At 39.9% G+C, this 21,396-nt stretch overlaps 1 protein-coding gene across 5 annotated transcripts in view; it reads right to left on the reverse strand.

The window, feature by feature from the left end:
• Positions 1-613: 613 nt before the first annotated feature.
• pde4ba (phosphodiesterase 4B, cAMP-specific a) overlaps positions 614-21,396 on the reverse strand; it is a 150,780-nt gene continuing 129,997 nt past the window's right edge. For 4 of the 5 annotated variants that reach the window (XM_026923618.3, XM_026923625.3, XM_053232157.1 and 1 more), the window contains 10 exons: positions 15,171-15,283; positions 7,409-7,502; positions 5,233-5,408; positions 5,042-5,140; positions 4,784-4,948; positions 4,567-4,666; positions 4,316-4,470; positions 4,093-4,215; positions 3,348-3,530; positions 614-3,230 (listed from right to left, as the gene is read on the reverse strand). In XM_026923618.3, the coding sequence (XP_026779419.1) occupies positions 2,850-3,230; positions 3,348-3,530; positions 4,093-4,215; positions 4,316-4,470; positions 4,567-4,666; positions 4,784-4,948; positions 5,042-5,140; positions 5,233-5,408; positions 7,409-7,502; positions 15,171-15,283 (1,589 nt within the window). In that variant the 3' untranslated portion in view covers positions 614-2,849. Of the gene's footprint in view, positions 3,231-3,347; positions 3,531-4,092; positions 4,216-4,315; positions 4,471-4,566; positions 4,667-4,783; positions 4,949-5,041; positions 5,141-5,232; positions 5,409-7,408; positions 7,503-8,186; positions 9,509-15,170; positions 15,284-21,396 lie in introns of those variants that run through there. The other variant, XM_026923641.3, reaches the window with a different exon arrangement.

A 21,396-nucleotide genomic window follows, 5' to 3' on the forward strand; every position in this document is an offset into this window, starting at 1 on the left:
GTGACATGCCAGAGATAAGCACAAGGCTTCTAACTGCTACCAGGAATAAGCTCCAGCTCATGCTTATAATTCGGAATCTTTTTGGATTAAGGATTATTTGTATAATTGATGTAAAGAATAAAACAGGGTGGGGCGTACTGTAATAGGAAAATAATCTACGACAAGGTGATGCAATACAGCCCGAGATGAAGTAGAGTTACTGTTACCACCTTAAAGTTGATTATTTTCCAATAACAGCATGTCCTGAAGTGTTTTATTCCTCTTATACGATTCATTAAAGGATGAGATATCATACATTTTAACTGTTTATAGATATATACTGTATATTTTATTGAGAAACTGGAAAATGCAGTGTCCTCTGTTCAGAAGACTTTCAGAAATGATAATGAGTGCATTAATCTAAACCTGTGTTTTGCCATACCACCAGCAACTGTCAGAACCATGCTGTTATAGAAAATGTACCAACACCTTCTGACTATTCAGATTGGGGAATTCAACAGTACTATGGCATAAGTTTATGTAAATCATCCTTCAGTCATATAATCATGACCAGAAAACGTACGGAGGGATTAAAACCAGTTCTAGAGAACAAAAAACACCAAAACAAGGAAAATATATTCATGCGTCATTTTTAATCACTTCATAGAAAAGTAGTTTTAGATTTTATTGAACACAATATACAATATTATACCATACATTGTGTGAAACATTAAATATTCACCTGCAACAATGTGGGATTACTAGACGAAAAACCCATCCCTCATGCAGATATTACTAACTCTGACTAATCCTTTTGGACACAAATTGGACCAAAAGATCTTAAACATAGATTAACAAAGTTATACTGACAAATTGAATTTCAAAACTGCTAACAAGGTCAGAAAAATATTTCACATTAGCACAAATAATTACAGAAGATCACATTTTTTGTAATTCATATCAATTTCACATTGGTGTTCAGAGATTGTGATATTTGTGACCAATATGTGTGGAATAAGAGTCCAGCATCGTATAAATATTTCTGAGCCATTCATAGCAATCTGCATTCATAATTCTGCAGAGGTTTCGAGCCGAGTGCCACTTTGTCTGTGATCTCGTGGTATCAAATTTTCAATGTTGCACCAAACAGTGATACTAAAAGCTTCTAATGCCTGATGGATGTCTACAGTATGTTTGTGTGTCTTATCTACAGGCTCTCCCGGTAACCATTGGGTTGTGTGTCTTTAAGCTACTTTTCTGGGCAGTTGTATATTGTGCGATATATTTATATAGCATATATAGTATAATATATATATTTATTCAGCAATATTTAAAACAAAAAAACAAAAAAAAAACAATATTACAAAATATAACAGACTCAATCCAAGAGCCCACTACACAAAAAACACCACCAAATTTCGGTAATGCAAGTGCATATAAATTAAAAATAAATTTACAAAGAAACATCATTCCGTATTTACAAAGGTAATAAATACACTGTTATAAACAGCAAAGGACCGACTTCAGCTAATATGAACAAACCAAACAGAGGAGGTGTGTAAAAAAGCATGGGTAGATGATAGAAGAGAAAGATAGACACACACACACACACACACACTCATGCTACTTTGGCCATAAAATATACCTATTGGTGATAAACAGGACGATAACATGTATAATGTGGTCTAATTGAATGGTCTAATGCAGGTGTAAAGAAGCTTTATGCTTTAAACTGAATTTGAGTTCAAATGTTTAAAGATAGAACTGTTTTTTTTTTGTTTTTTTTTTTTTTACTAATTTCTACTATTTTTTTTCCTAGAGAGATTCACAAATTAAATCATGATAGCCTTACCCACAGAAAATGTCTTCTGTGAGAAATTCATTGAAAAATGCTTTCTGTGAGAACTGACTTTAATGAATGGAAGCTGAAGGAAATTGTTTGACCTTGTCTTCTACAAAGAACTGGGGGGAATTTCTATCGAGAAAATCTGAATATAGCTTCAGTCTGCTTATATCCAACCAGTATATATAGGAGCTTTGTAAGTCTAAGTTGTCTAAGTGCATTTGGTTTAGATTTGCCAAATTTCAAATTGTCATTATGCTTAAATGCTTATTGTGAATTGTATGTATATACAAAACGATCTCATAGCAAATTTACAACTAAACAAGACCAAAAGAACTGGACGAGTAAAAAAAAAAAAAAAAAATGACAAAGTGCATCTTTGACTGCAATATTCAGACATTTGGATTATTTCGTTCTATTGCCAAATATAAAGGAAGACACTGAGTTTTCTCTTCAGTTTATAGAAAACAACTCTCGTGTAAGCTGTCTGGTTTGCCTTTAGAAAAAAAACAGTTCCATGTACAGTTATACTAAAGTGTGTTCAATAAATAAAAAAGACCATTAAAAAGACAATAGTAAAAAAGGCACACAAAGTCTTTAGACAAATGGTACAGAAAAGTAAACAGTTTCTTTCTTTACAAATACTTGATCATCAGTAGTTCGTATGCTACCCCGACTTATTCCGATAGCTTTAGAAAATAAGTCACTTGGTACAAAAAATCTCTCAGTAGTGTCAACTCCACAAATGTTCGCCTACTAGACAAACACAAGTCTATGATTGGCCCCAATCCTTCCTGTATCTCAGAGTCACCCGTCAGTCACTCAGCTCAAAAAAAAAATGTCTGCAGCATTTATTTCCTGAGAGCTCCAACCCAACTGGCTCCAAACTTAAGTGCAAGGAGGGCCAGTCATGCTCCTCCCAAGAGGGCCAAAAAATGCTCTCTCTCTGGGCTTTGTTAAAAAGCATCAACTGCCAGGTTGCGAGGGAAAAAAATGGTAACTCGCCATTAAAATAGGCTAAGAGGTCCTATGTATCCACTGGTGAGGCGTCTTCAGTTACGATCTGGATGTGTGTGGTTGCCGGCTCCATCTCCTCCTCTCGATCTTCCTCCTCTGCCTCTTCCTCCTCCTCTTCCTCCTCATCTCCCTGACTCTGTTCATCTTTTTCTGTGCCTTCTGAGTCCTCTTCCTCCAGGGTGAGCTCAAATTGGAACTTGTCAGCCACTGGTCCGCCAACATGTCCCTCTTTTTCAGGTTGGTAGAAGGGTGGAGAGGGACTCTGAGGAATCATGCTCTGGTACCAGTTCCGATTGTCCTCCAGTGTGTCCAGGATGTCCTGCGCATCAGGGTGGACCAGGTCAGCCCAGGTCTCCCACAGCGGGTGGACAATATAGTCAATAAAACCAACCTAGATGGAGAATATACACAATAAGTTAGGATACCAAAGACATTCAAATTTGGTATAATCCAACAGGACTCTGATATATTGGCTCATATTAGTAACAGTTTAATTGCTAATACGGACCTGGGATTTTTCCACGGAAGCTGTGTGTTTGTCGCACATGGGGCTGATCTCCATGCCACGCTCTCTCTCCCGGTCGCCCTGGTGGAAGAACTCCTCCATGATGCGGTCCGTCCACTGTCGGTAAAGCTCCAGAGACTTGGTGGGGTTGCTCAGGTCAGCACAGTGCACCATATTTCGAAGAACCTAAATTGAAATTCAACAAAAATCTAATTAGAATTGATTGGACTAATCTTTGGATTCCTAGCTTTCTAACCAATCATCTTCAATCTTGTGTAACTTAATAAATCTTAATAAATGTAATTGTAACTGCAAAGGCTTGAAAGACTATTAATCAGCCATAAAAGCAGAGTGTGGTACAATACAGGATGCCTTTTCTAATGATCCGACCTTCTAGTTGCTACACGCTAAACATTAATTAGCTCAGTTAATATTGGATAGATTGGAAGTGTTAGACTCAAGCAGCAGTCACACAGGATTTGTCATTGTGAATTTCTTTGTGAATCCAGGCCTACACTTGTTTTCTATTGGTCCACACTTCCAAGATTGGCAGATTCATAGTGTTAAAGTTCTACATGAACTCAGTGTGAAGTTAAACTGGAGGAGGTGGATTCAAAATTAACCAATACCGTAAACAATCATTCACTTCCATTCAAGTAAATGGGCTTTTTTTGTCAGCTGCATTTTATTTTCATTTGGTGTGACTGCTGATTTACACACACCACACTCTACAGGAGAAGGTTCTTACCTGTATCCTGTCCGTGTAGTTGTCCAGAAGCAGCACCCCTGAACTGGTAACTTTCTTTGTCTCCACCATCGTCTTCAGGTCGGCTAGTAAGCTCATATGTTTAGACATATCTGTGGCAAGTACCTAATGACAAGAATAAAAAGCAGGCTTAGACACATGTATGAACAGGAAGACATTATGCTATGCATGAGATTGCGCTGAGTTTAAGATAACAGCAGCTCACCATGTCGATGACCATCTTCCTGAGTGATTGCCTCTGTTTCTTTGTGAGGTTCTGGAAGATATCACAATTCTCCTCCTGAAGGAGCTTGAAGCCTACAGCTAGGTGGTGGTTCTCCAGCACTGACTCATCATTATACATGAGAGCCAGCTCAGAGTCTGAGAGAAAAAACATGAGAGAGATATTGAGCCATCTTTTTCAGACTATCATGATGGCTATTGATACTTTCGAGAGGCTTAGTCATGTCCACTTACTTGTGTTGATGAGGAACTGGTTGGAAACACCTGGATGATCCACATCATGGATGGCTGCTGCAAAAATGGCAGCCAGGATCTCCAGATCAGTAAAGACTGCCTGGGGACAAAAATTAAACAAGACAATGAACAAAACATCTCAGTTGAAGGAATCAACCCCAGTCCAACACTTTCTATATGATCTTGAAGCACCAAGGAGTATAAAATCAGTCCTTACATCTAGTGCAGGTGTGGAGAGGAGAATATGCGTGGACTGGGCCACATCAGCAGCATGAAGACTGTTGTGGTAAGCTACATCCAAGTGGTAGTGATCCTCCAGCGTCATCATATACGTCACAAATGTGTCTGTTGGGATCTTAAACGTCTTGAGCAAGTCTCGTTCCTGTTGAGAACAGATTAGGATTTAGAGGGCGGACTGTCAAGTGTACATGATTCATCAAAAGAAAAGTTACTTGGAAAAGGAGAGAGGACGGACCTGGAAGATGGCATACATGATGCACGTTAGAGGACGATTGTTGGAATATTCGGACACGGTAAAGATATTCAGGCCCCACTTGTTCAGATCTTCTAATTCCTGCAGACAGAAAATGCAGACAGACTCTGGTAAGTCTTCTCAAATTCAAACACTTCCTCACACTCTTTTGACAGCTCGTTTGATGGCGTTACCTTAGACAGCAGCTCTTCCTTGTCGGTTTTGACACCGAAGCGGGTGATGCCGCTGTTGAGGCTGGGCCCATGAGACACCTTCTTCACACCGCTGATCTGAGTCATCAGCTGCTGCTTCTTCTTCTTCTCCCGGGCTTTCGGTGTGGGAGGAGGAATCTCCACCTCATTCTGTTTGTCTGCAGGCAGGAATCAGAACAACATCAGGACATGTTCAGATTTTGTTCACTTGGTTTTAATAGCAGAACTCAAAGATTTAATGAGTAATAATAACTGCCTCCAGTGCTACTGCTGATGTGTCTTTTTGTTCTTTAAATAATAAGATAACGATAAGAGAAGGAGCGTTGGATGGACGGCATTCCAGAGTACTTTGTCTTATCTTTATAATACCCAGGTAGAGAATACAGCCATTGTCTGAGAACCTGTGAAGGTGAAACAGGTTTGTCTGAATGACGTTAGCAGTTGCCTTTAGCCCAAGAACAACCCAGGTGCACTCGACAGCTGAATGCCTCACACCTGCTCTTCAGTATGTGTGTGTATGTGTGTATGTGCGTGTGCAGGCGACACAGTAAAGAAGAGACCAGTGCTCTCTCACTGAGCTTTTTCCTTCATTAAGAAGAGACTGCATCTTGCCTTCTGTCTCACACTTACAGATCTATCATCGAGCCACTGCAGGGGTCGCTTGCATTAATATGATGTCTCTAAAGGTCAGTCCTTAGGAGCTTTCCAGTGACAGTGAGCTAAAAAGACAGCACAGTCAGGGTGCTGTTTCTTGAGACAGAAAACACCAGTGAAGAGCTTCATTCATAAGCCATCACTGTGGAGAGCTTCCTAATGTATGAATATTTCGGCTTTTTTTATTTTAGGTGGGCTGAAGCTTATAAAGCAACACTTTTCTGGTATGAAATGTTCTGCAAAACCTAAGACAGTCTCATGTGGCTTATTTGTTTGACTTAGCCCAATAATGATGATATTCTCCATCTTTCAGATTTTTCGACTACACTAACACATGATGGCAAAAGTCTCAAATGTGTCTAAGCAGAAGGACAGAAGATAAAGCACTAGGCATTATTAATTCATAAGCATCGGAAGAGGAGGCTTACTGAGACAAACTGTTTCACTGCTATCTGTGATGCAACTGAAGTGGAAATCCTAGGTTTTAGATTAAGGATTAAGTGAAGCTGAATTAGTCCTATATCACTTGACGTCTTTCTGTCTTGTTGCTTTGAGCAAACGTGTTCCGCACGTGATATCAGGTAATTTCTTGCAGACGTGTGCCTTCTCTCTCCTCACACCTCAGCTTTTTCTAACTGTTATTAAAAATTAAAGAGCTGCATATGCTTCGTCTGACTTCCAGATGCATGAGAGAGAGAGAGAGAGAGAGAGAGAGAGAGTAAAGGGAGGCTTTAGTTTTTGGTCACGTTTTAATCCCATTAGCCGTGCTACACTTGCTCTTTTCCATGTTGACAGATGAAGTGGAACGGACCAGAGAGGCGTGAGGAGAGCAGCCACACGTGATAGACGCCTCACTGCTAATAGCCTCAATAATCCTAATGGCATCGCAATCCTAATCCTCATTTATTCAAAACGAAAATACATACAGAACGTAGAAGAATAAATAACAAAATGTGTCATGAGTCGATTATTCACAAGACTCTTCAGATGATGAATACTTACTAAGAATAACCAGAAACTGCATGGACTATTAGAGAGGATGTGTGTGGATATGTGTGTGTGGTGATGGTTTCCCAATCTGATATATACAGAACGAGATGAGTCATAGATTTACTGCCTGGCTCTTCCATAACAGGGGTTCCACCATGAGTATCTCTGTACAGCAGGATCCCCCCGCCCAACCAGTCCCCATCCCACCTGCATCTCCTTTGCTCCAGCTTTCTCTACACCCCCCTTCCTTTTTCTTCTGCTGACTGCTCTCTCAAAGCATCAAAAAGGTTTACATCTTTTACTTTTTGGAGCATATCTTTTTTCTCCTGCTTGTTTTTTGTTTTTTAATTTTATGACATCATCCTTATTCATCTCAGATATAAATTTGATGGCAACCAAATAAAACCCAACAATTCTATACAAAAATCCATTTCTTGGATGTCTGTGACATTTAATGCATATGTGTGTGTGTGTGTGTGTGTGTGTGTGTGTGTGTGTGTGGGTTGGTAGTCACCTAGGAAGGTGTTGGAGATGAACTCTGACACCTGGTTGCCAGATCTGCTCATCTCGGAAAGGTGCGTCAGCTCCCTGTTCAGCATTCTCTTGAACTGGAAACAGTAAAAAAACAGAAGACAGATCATTAGTGCAAAATATTTTAATATATATGTTTATAGACCTGCAACTGAACATTGAAAAACATTGAGGCTGTAATAGTGGCACTATTCTTATAGTTAAAATTTAGTTACATCCCTCCATTTAGAAAATGCTGGTGATAGTGTGTATATATAAATATACACACACACATATATATATATATATAAAATAGTTCATAAGCAGGCTGATCAAATTAAAACTAGCAAAAACTGAGGTATAATCTGTGTATGAAAATCTGGCCCAACAAACACGCAATGTCTTCCAGAAATAAATAAACAAATGAATATATAATTAAATAAATCAACATGGCAGCCATATCCTGCGTCACATCAAAAAACTGCACAAGCTGCTAAATATGAGCGTACACTACTAATGAAAAATCCATCACACAATGTTTTTGATAGGTTTTTATCAAGTCTGTCTCAAATTAAAATCATTTAAACCAAGAAACCAAAAGGAAACCCAAGGCTGCGCATTCCAGCAGAGGCACCCCAGACACAGCAGAGGTAGTCATTTTTCCCCAAGTCCCCCAGACCACCAACACTGCAGAACACACACGTAGTGGGAGCAACCGAACCAATAAACAAACCAATAACCGAACCATAGAGCATCCATTTCCTATCACTCTCTATACACACCTTAATGTAACCCCAGGAGACTGAGAGAAGGTAGTTCGCTTCGGGCATTTTGGATCCTGGTTTATATCCAAAAAAAGACAAAAATCCACAACAGCACGCTCTTATCCCTGAAAAAGGACAGAGCTAGAGAGAGAGGCAGATGATAGGGAGTGCAAAAATCCCTTCTTCTCTCCTCTCCTCCTTCGCTTGGTCTGGATCAGCGAGCGAACAGCAGATTGAAGCCTACATCCCGGCTCTCGGCTAACACACTCCGGTGTGTGGTCTCCATGTTCTGGGCAGGAGGGTCCAGCAAGGTGGTCCACGACAATCTGAACTGGAGCTGAAGCCGAATAGTAGGGTCTGCTAGCACCAATGAATTATGGAGGAGATGAAGTGAGAGAGCACAGGGAGGGAGGGAGGGAGAGATGGAGGAATGAGGAAGAACACAGGGATGCTCATCTAGCTGGAGGGGGGCTTCCTCTTTTGGATTAGTGCTGCTCCACTGCTGCTGCTGCTGCTGCTGCTGCAGCTCTCTCTCTGTCTACCTCTCTGTCTCTCTCTCTCTGTCTCTCTCTCTCTCTGTCTGAGTTAGCTCTTTTACCCCCTCCCTTTTTGCTTTGCTCTCCCCCTCTCTGTAGTCTGTCAGCCCCAGCAACATGCACGCCAGCGCAGATATGATTTGACAGAAAGACGGTAGAGGAGGGGGAGACCCCACTTTGTTATGCAGGGGAAGGAAGGGAAGAACACGAAGACAGAAGGATAAGGATGCCCTCACTTTCCTGTATCCCTCCTTTCTGTGGGAATCAATTTTTAATGGATTTTTTGGGTGATGTGAGTCTCACCAAGATGTATAGCTGCAGCTGTTATTACAACCCACGGAACTTGCTCTTGATAGAACAATAGGAATGATTTTTTAAATTGCCTTGCCAGACCACACTGGGTTCCTATCATGCTCTCTCTCTCTCTCTCTCTCTCTCTCTCTCTCTCTCTCTCTCTCTGTGTGTGTCTCTCTCTGTCTCTCTCTCCGATGGAGTCCAGTGCTATTTTTACCCCATAGGCACTGGAATGGCTGGAAGCAGAGCGAAAGCAAGAGTGAAGAAAAGAACAGAAGAGAGGAGAGACCAGGATAATTGCCTTCGCTTGTCTGCTTTTTTGTGACATCAGCTCTCTCTCTCTCTCTCTCTCTCTCTCTCTCTCTCTCGCTCCATGCTGCCACCAACTACACCCCAACGCCATGGCAACAGCATCACGTGGCTTTGACTGCTGCAGAAGCATCTTTTTTTTTTTTTTCAGCAAGGCACCTCCCTCCCTCTCTATGTCTCCCTCTTACCCCTGTCGGTGCACACTGGGACATCACTGCACCTCAGCACCATATGCCACACACTGCCAGTGCAGCCACCCCTCCCCAAACACACACAAACACACACACACACACACACTTTCATCTCACTGGTAAGAGGCAGACAGCCAAAATCAATGGGCTGTCCTTGCAGGAGCCAGGACAGAGTCCAGCCACTGGGAAAGCCCTATTGAATTGGACACACGACTAAGAATAATAGTATAAAATAGTACAAAAATAGTCTTAAAGTTTGCTTATGAGATATTTCTTTTGCAGAGCTGCTCAGATATATAAAGCTCCTTGAACTTGAACTGTTGATGACAGTAATAGTGAAGACACAGTCATGTAACAACAGAAAATCTCAGATCTGTGAGAAAATGTGCACAGAATTCTGAAGCAAAAAAGAAATGGCTCTAAAGATTTCCATTTTCAAGTGGAGAACTCGTGTGTGAGAGAAAAGGTGCAGGAGGGGGATGAGGACAGACGAGAAAGAAAGAGACAGAAAAACAATAGCAGAAAGTCTCTCTGCAATCTGCTGCAGTGGGGAAACCTGCCTACGTGTCTGTGCTATTCTGGACTCACAACATCGAGTGCCATCTTTTTCTTTCATTACCAAAACAAAAACAAGGACATCTATGCAAATCTGATCTCTCAGAGCCTAAGCAATATGGGCTGTTATTCTATTAAGGTGGAATTTCTTTAAAAAAAAACCTAATACAAAATACAAAAAAATAGTGAAAATCATTCTCTAAAATAAGTGGGAAAACAACCCAGTAATGGTGAATAGAATATTAACCTCCTTCCTCTCAGCTTTAAAGCAGTAACTGCTATGTCATATATGTACTGATATTAAGGATTTCAGCTCTCACCTGTATAATACTGTGAGAAAAAAATGCATTCATTTTGAATTCCAGCTAAGATCAGTGAACTACACTGTCCACTAGTGGGCAGTATAAACTTAATGTTGCTCTAAATCTAAAGATTCACCTAAACCACTCTGTATTTTACACAAGACAAACACCCACACTGTGATCTGTCACATATCTGTAAATACTGTACAACATAATAAAGTTCACACATACAACCTTTTTGGTATTTCTCTTTTTTCACATCAACACAACTCAAGTGCGGATTAAAACCAGGAGCAATATTTCCTCTGCGTATTTGACTGACATTAAGGTGCTGGAATGCCCCTTCACTAAATGCTCAAAAGCTCATTACTCATGGTTGTGTCATTCAAAGAACTGCAATAGCGGTAAGTCCATTATGTTCATCTGTACACATCAAGACAACATCAGCATTGGCAAAGCCTGATGACGCACTTCAAGGTGACATGACATAACAGCTTTCTTAAGAAATAGAAGTGTATGAGCCAAGCAACCAGAAGCTGTGACCTGTTTAATGTTTCACTTTAGTGTTTCACTTCCTCTAAATGACTCAAGTGATGCTGAGTCTTTGTCCGAGAGTGCAAAGCTATGAGTCTGAATACGAATATATAGAAAATGCTCAACTTGCCCTGCAAAAAAAATGCCATCTTAGCAAGTGAAATTATCCAGAATATACTTAAATTTATCTGGTTTATCTTAATTTATAAGATTATAATAAAACTAATACATGATTATTAAACCTAGTTAGTTTTGTTCTATTGGCAGATGACAAATAATAGCATCTAAAAACAGGCCGAATAATATTATATATTTGATTTATAATCTCATAATATGAAATATTACATGTATATTACATTTTGCCCAAATTCAAGACATATTGAATTGCTGAGATATCTTTTTTTTTTGCAGTGATGCTAATATAAAATAGTCTAAAAGAAATTAAAAGAAAGTAAATGTTTTCCTTAAGAAATTTAAAAAAAGAAAGAAAGAAAAAAAAACAAACTCTAACACTATTACACACTTCCATGCTTGACGGAAGATTACAGAGGCATTAGCTGAGAAAGCTGGACGTAGTTTCCCAAAGCACTGCCAAACTCACTTTAAAACTGACAGAGACAGCGTTGGGTGTAATGCTCGTTCTACCATTTCAAAATCGTTACTGCGATTTAATGCTTTAGGGGATCAGTTATCAGGGGGAAAAAAACATTCGCTATGAATTAGAGCCAATTTTGTGAGTCTGGACTTGCACTAAGCATGGTGGAAAAAAAACGTTTCTAGTTAACAAGAACTAGTAAAATGGAAAAAGTCCTGCTTTATTTTGTCTGTTGTTTTTTACAGTTCTGTATTACGGAACATAATGAGTCAGTGTTTCGGTGTCTGCAATGTGCTCTATAAAAGTTTGGTTAAAGATCTAGACATACCAATGAAGATTTTTACAATTGTCCTCGCTAGCTAAAAAACAATTGCACGTCTGTCATGTTTTACATATGGTTAGATTATTCTGTATTATGGAACAGCAAGATAAAATGACTTTAACTGACACACTGCTACCGAGGTGTATGATGTAGAGATAGTCTTTACCCTAATGCAAACTTTTAGAGCACGTTGCAGACATTGAAACACTCACTGGTCTGGATTTAACTGTGCGCCAACAAAGGTCTGAGAGTTCCAACAGATATCTGAGAAGCATGTAGAAACTTATTAAAAAGCTGAGACTCATGGCATGTCAGGAACACAAGGAAGAGAAAACTTTAAGAGAAGTTTACCAATAAAATATATTCCAGCAATAAGGATGAGCAACATTTTTAGAACATACATGTGACAACAACACAAACTCCAACATAAAGCCTAAAGCATAAAACAAAAAAGGACAGATTTTAGCATCAGCTCACCTTTTTCCAGCAATTAATTTTTCCGAACTTTTTGTGTTCTTTTCTTTCGAAGCAACAAGCTCCCATTTTGAGGCAGAGTGTGAAGTCTTGCTTTGCGCAGACACGTGTGTGTTAGTGTCGAGCAGCGCTGAGATTTGGCATCTGACACACACAGAGAGTTACTGACTCACTTTGAGCTGTTCGCTCTGACTACTCTTCACTGTGTGAGTGTGTCACTGTCTACATGCACGCCCTCTCAACGCACGGACCTCCTTCTTCTGCCTGAAGCACTCACTCTCTCTTTCCCTCTCTCTCTCTCTCTCTCACACACACACACACACACACACGCGCACCCAGTTGCAACACAGTTTACACTTTAAACAGTCTTCTTTGCACTGGAATGAGATCAAATATACAGATGAGATCATGGCTTTTCCTGCCATCAAGTTAAACACCCACGCAGTCACATCAGATAGCATGGTCGATACTTGGATACTGGAGAAACAAATCAAGTGTCCTAGAATTTCTAAGTGCCCTCCATAATTCTGAAAACCTAACATCTGCGTACATAAGAAGAAGCATAATCCTTGCATCATCATCTTGTGCTGTTCTGTTCTTCTGTTTGTTGTTTCGCCATAGATCCGTAACTATTCTAACTATAGAAATTTAGTGTAAATATAAAAAAAATAATAAGACGTGTGCAGGTGCTACTTTCCTTTATGTGTAAGGTGACACAAGCTGACATCAGCTGCCCTGCATACTGATGTGAAAAATGATTTCTGATCAGATTTTTTGCTCTGTTTTTCACATCTGTCTAAATATTCAGTTTGCATCTAATCTTATTGTCCAGTGACTTCTGCTTGCACTGAAGATCCTACCTTGAAATGTTAGATCTAGCAGCATGATGGAGTGATGGCTGACATATGTGTGCAGACTGGTGTACGTTTCTCAGTTTGCTGTCCAAATATATGTACACTACATTACATGTACAGTACACGGCGTACATGGTGTGCTTTTACATGTAATTATTGATATGTACAACATGTGAATATTAATTATCACGCCAGTCTAATTACTCTGTGTTTACAGGAACAAATACTTATTAAAGATATAATAACACAGGACATTTTTTAAACAAAGAGTGTCAAATTAAAGGAAAAACCAGTGGCTCTGTTATGCTGTTGGGGGGGCATTTATTTATTTTGCTGGCTCCACTTTTCTCTTTAGAGGGAAGAGTCAATACAAAGCTTTTCTGACTGATCACCTTTAACCTCTGATGAAAGTTTCTATGCCAATGGGCGTGGTCTCGTCCAGGATGACACCGCCCCATCGATAGATCTCACTGAATGATTTAATGAGGATGAAAACGATGTAAATCTAATGCTATGTCCTTCATAGTCAACTTAATTGAACAGGTATGGGAGATTCTGATTGGTCAGAAGGCTGCAAGGTTTATATTGATGTGCTTGAATAAAATCAAATCAAATAAAATAAAGAATAAAATTATTAATCTGCAAATTGCTGTGGTATAAGAGGAATAAAGCAGTTCAGGATGTACTTTTAATTTTTAATTTCACATATATATATATATATATATATATATATATATATATATATATATATGTATGTATATGTATGTATATATGTATATATACACGTATATGCATACTACTCACATAGGCATATATATATATATATATATATATATATATATATATACATATATATATGCCTATGTGAGTAGTATGCATTTGATAGTAATCAACACTATTGTGTTCATCAGAGTCCCCTTGTTGTAGTTTGACGTCAGGAGAAGGAGAAACAAACAGGGGGAGCACGCCTCGTCCTGACACAGCACTCTCTCCTATTGTAGTCTGCGCCCGGCTATGGCTTAGGAAGGAGACAGGAAACCTGACTCACACATCTGCAGTGTGCACACACACACACAGACACACACATACTGGACAGAACAATCAGGGAGCATGTGTGATTCATTCATACATACTCCTAATCACATGCAAATAACGCGTGGACAGTGAGCAACGTAATGTAACTTTAAATGACACAATCACAGACGACATCCTGTCTAACTACACTCTTTTGTCTTTTAATTATGTCCAGCGCTACTTTATGAGCTATTAATAATTAACTATTAAACTGCACATTACACAATAACAGCAGACTTAGCACCATACTAGGAACCAAATGTATATATATATATCATATACACGCAGACATATAACATCCTGAACTTCACATTGCGTGCTATCAGTAGATCATTAGACACGACAGGTGCTTAGACTTTGTTTAATATCCATATAACTACAGACACTCACGCAAAGACTCACGTCTAACTCCTGCTCATCGTCTGGAAATCCTTTACAGCAGCGTCGGACAAGCTACGACCTGCTCAATGAGGAAAGCAGACCTGCTTAACACACACACTTCAGCTTTGTGTGTGCGTTCTTGCATATGGTGTCTTTCAGCTAGAGTAAAACTCTGCTGGAAGATCTGACCTGGGATCAGCTCTGATGCTAAACAGCACCAAATCATGATCCTACTGATTTCAACACATCTGTGCTACGATAGGAATTTTTCTGTGTGCCTTACAGGCATGATATTAGTCCAAGCATTTAGCAGATGTCATCTAAGCTGTTTGTCTCATAAGAGGGTTCATATACTTCAATCTTTTGGCACGGGATTCTCAATAGCACCATTCATCGAGCCACGTAAAGTCGACTGAGTGTGAACAAAAGCAAAGCAGAAATATATCACCACAGATTAGCTTGACTAAGGTGTTCTGAATGTTACAGTATGGCAGTAAGAAAGTTTGCATGCTGCTATTTTAGTGTGTGTATGTATGTGTGTGTGTTTGTGTGTGCTGTAGGGGTGCGCAGGCTCAGCTCACCTTGTTGGAGGCCATGTCACTGACGGACCTGTAGGTCTGGATGGTCTCGAGCTGATCCAGGCACCAGTCCAGCTCCTCCATGGTCTCCACAGCCAGCTTCTGGTACGACTCGTCTGTGTAAAGGCACACAGAGACAGATGCTCGCTCAAAATGCTCCTGCATGGCTACTCGGGCGCTCAGGCGATCCTTCATCCTGGGCTAACACGCACACACTGAGGGGCTTGCACTCACTGGCTCCCTCACACACACAAACGTCTGCACAGTATATGAGAGTGAGGGAGTGAAGTCTGCAGCTGGATGAAGTGCCTGTAGCTGGTTGATACTGCCTCCTGGCTCTAAGCCCTTTCCTCTCACTCGCTCTGCTTCTCTCTCGCTGTCTCTCGGCTGTTAGCGACTTGGCTGTGGTCAAGTGATACTGCCTCCTGGCTCTGTGCCTCTGACCCCTCATGCGCTGCCTAGCCCACCCTTGTCAGCTGTGATGTCAATAGACAGGAAGATGGGGGGGTGGAGGGTAGGGGGCTGGGGGGGGTGCTTTGCATAGCCCTACACACACACGCACACACACACACACACACATACACAGTCACCCACTTCCTCATTTACAAAAATCTAAACCTCAACCCAGGAAGCACAAACACACAAAGATACACACCTGTATATATATATATATATATATATATATATATATATATATATATATATATATATATATATATATATATATATACACTCGCAGACTCTCTCTCTCACACACACAAACACACACAGATACACACTCAAACACATTAAACCACAGCTTATACAACCATATGCGCACATGCGAACAGTCTGTGAAGTCCTGCTGACTTCAGCCTGTAATCTGGTGTATGCAGGCCAGAGTAAAGCCTCAGCACTGTTAAACAGGAGAAGGACTCATGAAGGCTCTGCTGGACACAGATGAATCCTTGTGCGCCTCATCTGTGTACGTGTTATGCTGCGTCTGAAACTCGCAGCTGCATAACAACACAGCAGCGGGGAAGTACATTTACGTACATTCCTTCATTCCGTCACTGTGCACCTCTGATTCAGAGTGACTTGCATCCAAACAAATGTGCAAACAGCTGAAGGAGCAAAAATAGTTGGAAATCTTTAAGCATTCATAACCCGAAAGAGTGGAGTTTTTGAGAGTCCTTGAGTCAAAAGTCCAATTTCAAACCTGAGAGAGTATGTGCACTGACAAGAAACCTCATTTTTGTGGATGGTGCCACATGGATACCCTAAAGATCTGTACTACCCAAAAACAGTTTATGCCAGTGGATAATCTCACCTGCATACTGTAGATTTGTACTTATGTTGAAATATAAAACAAGTAATTGCATATAACAAGTAATTGCAGAAAAAACCAACATGTTATGGAGAAAAAAGGAAAAACCACTGAGGAGCCAGGGCACTAAAGTGCCAAACTTTCACCTTACAGTTACAGAATGATTGTTTACAGTCAACTCCAGAATGATTGGCATGCTTCAAAAAACAATTATATTAAATAAACATTACTCACATTTCAAATGTGTCACTCAAGCAATTGTGAAATCTATTGTTTCCTGTTGCAAAATTCATTCTTCTAAGAACTTCTTTTTCAGTAACACTACTTACTCTCAAAAAAGTATATGGCAAAAGTATTGGCAGCCTAAAGAAAAAAACTTAGCTCAGCTCTCCAGCTCTCCCCTATCATACAGGAACTACTAACCAGGCAGGATGAAGGCTAAAGAAACATGAAGCATCTTTCCAAACTACTGCTCATGCAGCATCACAGAGCAGCGTAACACACTCCGAAGAAAGCACTATCTGCCCTCTTCTGCATACATGAGCTCATGATGCCCATGATTGGCTACTGTTGCTGTGATTGACAGGTGAGAGACAGTTTGCCATCTCAACCCCTCAAAGAAAGAAGCCAATTTTGCTCCCTTGTCTCCAGGCATGGAATTATTGTTTTAATTGCTTTTTGTATTGGTGTTTCACCAGAAACTCAATCATTGCCTTTGATCGATGAGTAGTTTGCACACATGTAAAATTCCTTTGTTGTGCATCTTCACAGGAAGAAGCCAAACACTTTCAGCACCAAAGAAACAGATAGTTGTTGACTTACTGGTAATTGATATAAAAACAGCTAATAACAGCATTAAGCACGACAGAAAGAAAGAAGGTTAAGCTTAAGGTTTTTTTTAATGTTTGAAGAAATATACTTAAGCTCAAAATATCCCATATTGCGTGTTGTATCTTCATTCAAGTTCATTTTCTTTAAGGGTGCCAATAATTATCAAGTTGAGTGTGGATCTCAGACAAGGACACGCTAGACGCCCTGCAGTTAAACATCTGATTTGGCGAGAGGGTGAACAGTCAGTAGGGGCATGTGGAACAAATTCCTGGGGTCTGATCTCAGGCCTCAGCCTTATCAGATACACTCTCAGTTTCTCGGCATTATCACTCAGTTCCTGTTTCTGTTAAAGCCAGGTTTCCTTTCTTCTGTTGTGGGGAAAAACCTGCATCTGCTTTGAGTTCGGTGTGCTACAACTGATAACAGGCATGTTATCATTTCATAACAAATCATAAAGTTTATGCTGCTGATAAGTGGAAATCCTGGTTTTATGATGTGTGGATGCAGTGTTAATCTTTTATCATGTTTTATATTTATAAATGAGAGTGTAATAATCACTATGATCATTATTATTATCGGCAATAAAAACTAGTGAAAAAGACATAAGCAGTTTTTCAACTGTCTTCCATCCCTGCTCTCTCTCTCTTTCTCTCTCTCATATACACAGCCTATGAAAATTAAAGATAAAAGTATACTCTGCTCTTTGGTCTCTCTACAGTAGTGAGAGTCAAGACAACGTGTGCATGAAAGCGCTAGTGAAGTGGCTGACCACATATGCGTAAGAGGGGTTTTCTCCACTACCACACACACACACACACACACACACAAACCAGCAAATGTGGAGCTCAAGGCAATGGGCCAGGAAAAAATCTGTCAAATGCCCATCTTGCATCTGCCCACAAAGCATGAGGTCATTCATTTAGTGATCTTAAAGGGAGTGGACGTTGACGAAAAGGTTCATCCATGGATAACAGAAAATAAAGGTCTGTAATAAACTGTTATCCAGTCATTTTCCCATTTGATAACCACACAGCTGTGTAGGAGATCCTGAACTGCATCCTCAAAATGTCACTCTGACATTTCCAGTAATAATGCATTACATGTAATATCTTTTCTTTATGTGTGGGTGTGTACTGTATGAGTACGTGTATTTGCGTAAAGTTTTCAGGTCATGTAAGGGCAAATGTGGAGGTGTTGTTATAAGCAGTAGAATCAATGCTGCAAACATTTGGGGTTTTGTGGCTTCGAAATGTGTAAATGCATATATGCGTGTGTGTGTATACACACTTTGTGTGCATATGTGTAAGGTGTTAGAGAATCAAGAGGATGTGGGGTGGTTGTGGTGACAGCTATGACATCCATGCCTGCATGACAAGTGTGACAATGGGTATGAACGAGTGTTGAGCGAAGTAGATCAGCTCTATAAGAATAAACAGCAATAAAAAGAACAGTAAAACCCTGCACGAATTTACCCAGATAATTAGTCAGTACAAAACATGATCTTTCTTATACTTTCAAATTATATTTCAAATGACCACAGGTACTACAATCTACAAATCCTACAATCAACTCCAGAATTATTTGCACCCTTCATGAAAATAAGCAACAACCAGAATTTAAAAAGAATAACACCTGCAAATCACTTATTGTTTTTGCTTATTTTCAGAGTGCCAAAAATTTTAAACACCAGGAGTGATGCATAGTTTTATTTTAACACAATATTTTGTCAAATGCATTCTCAAGCAGTGCATTTTTTTTTTATTCTAGGCACCTTTGCAATAATATTTGCTGAAGCCTCCCCTGTTGAGAATTACAGCACTGACGTCTTGGACACTCTTCCATGCAGAACATTTCTTCTTAGGTTTGTACATTTGGACTGCTCTCTTCAAATCAGACCATAGGCTCTCAATAGGTTTTAAATAGAATTTTAGTGCTGGCAATTATGTTGCATTTATTGTAATTAGTATTAAAGGGTGGCAATACTTCTGAAGTTGGGCATATATGGGGCAAAATACAACAACTAAAAAAGACGTTTTAATTTTTAATACAAAAGTTAAGCAGGGGTTTGAGTGAAAATTTTGAATTATTGTGTATTGTTTACTTTATATAATATTGTTTACTTTATATAATCATTCTTAGCCTATAAAGGTGGCAATAATTCTATAGTTGATGGTTCACTTCCAATCCCAGTGAAGATTGTTCGTATAATTTATACAGAGACATGTGAAATGCTAGGGAACAAATAGAGGAAGTTACTAATATGTTCTAGTGACCAGAAGGTTGTGAGTTCAAATCCCAGTACTGCAACTATTTAGACCTTAAGCAACCCCCTTAACTGTTAACTGCTCAGTTGCATAACTGCCCTGTATCCGGTCTCAATTGTAAATCGCTTCTACCAAATCCTAAATGAGAGTCATCCAGTATAAACATACCGTACACGCTACTTAATCCACTTTTTCTGAACAAAGGAGTCTGTAAACATATATTTGCCTTTGCATGCCATTTTAAAGTCTTGGGAGACCTTCAAATGAATACACATTTACAAAACGGGTTCACATGGGGTGAAGCATTTACCCAAGAAAAGCAGTGTGTGTACGCACGGCTGCATGACTCTATCGTGCTCTGGCCTGAGGTACCGAATACAAAGGACACTTTGAGCAGAATTGTCAGCGGTGTTTACCGAACCCAAGACACACTACCATTTTAGGATTATTTTGACAAAAATGACCCTCCTATGTCCCACATCCATATCGCATATTCATATTACTGCTCACGTTAGAAACACTTCTAAAACGATTCCGTTTTGCTACAGACATTTTAGAGTAGTTATTTCATTCTATTGAATGTACAGAATTTTCATTTCAGCTTAAGGTTCATTTCTGAGCAGGATAGGATTGGATATACTGAAATGTTTTCCTTAAGGAAGCCGGATCTCCTGCTCAGTGTATAAGCGCTTAAACAAGTGAGGCATTGAGCGAACAGGCAGGGAGGAGCGGAGCGTGCTAACCCAACCACATGAAGGACAAAACCTTGGTAGACCTCACACGGCCCAGGAATTGTGAACTCATTAGACCACACAAAATGAGCTTGTATTTTCACCACACGCTTCACACGTATTTTTGTTTCTGACGACAGGAAACGCAGAGAAAGATTTTTTCCCCTTATCGTTCCAAGGCTTTTTGGTGACTCATTTACCTCTCATAATTATCATCATAGGAAATAACTTAATTAATCTAATTGGTTTACTTTGGAAATTTTTAAGGCAATGTAGTAATTAACATTTTTTCGGGATGCCGTAATCTATTTAAGCGGTTAGCTTTTCTTCACAGACATGAGATTTTCTACTACAGTTTAATACTGGATACTTGTGTGTATGTGTGTTTATGAGAGAGAAAGATTGAGAGAGCTCGAGAAAGAGGGAGGGTAAATATTCCATAGCCAATGGCCTGATCTCTGTCAGGCCACTCACTCCTCGCTCTCCCCGTTTCAGACCATCCATCTCCTGACAGTGAGCCCCCTGTCTCTCTCCGCAAGTGGCATTCCGGAAAATATTCCACACAGATTTATGAGGCCACGCTTCAGAAACAAACACCAAAGCGGGAAGAAAACAGGCCAGGCGGTGTTTTTGGTTATGGTGTAGCATGCAAGGCAGGAGCTGAATCATGCACTAGTGGCTTGGCCACGTTGTCTTCCAACACCCCTTGCTGTTTCATCATCCCAAACCTCTTTTCTTTTGATGGTCAGAATTGCTCCTACACTCTAACCTCACTGGACCTGTTTACAGAGTCCTTGTCAATTACATAAAGACTTTTGGTGAAAAGTCAAGAAGATCAAGATGCTTACATGTTCAACAGGAACTTCAGATGGGACGGAGCATAGCAGTTGGGAAAAGCCACTTTCCAAAAGTGAAGCATTCAAATTCCCACCTCCACTGTGATTGGCTGGTAGAGATGGCTGTGGAAACTGGAGGGGTAGCGTCTCTCATTTAGAAGCAAAATTTTATTGACTGAGTAGCGGAGTCAAGTTCGGCATGCTTTTGAACTGATAGATGAATGTAGAAAATAAAACGATGTGGTGTTTATCTCCGCTACT

This window comes from Pangasianodon hypophthalmus, chromosome 2, assembly GCF_027358585.1.
Source record: "Pangasianodon hypophthalmus isolate fPanHyp1 chromosome 2, fPanHyp1.pri, whole genome shotgun sequence".
In the NCBI taxonomy this organism is placed as follows: Eukaryota; Metazoa; Chordata; class Actinopteri; order Siluriformes; family Pangasiidae; genus Pangasianodon; species Pangasianodon hypophthalmus.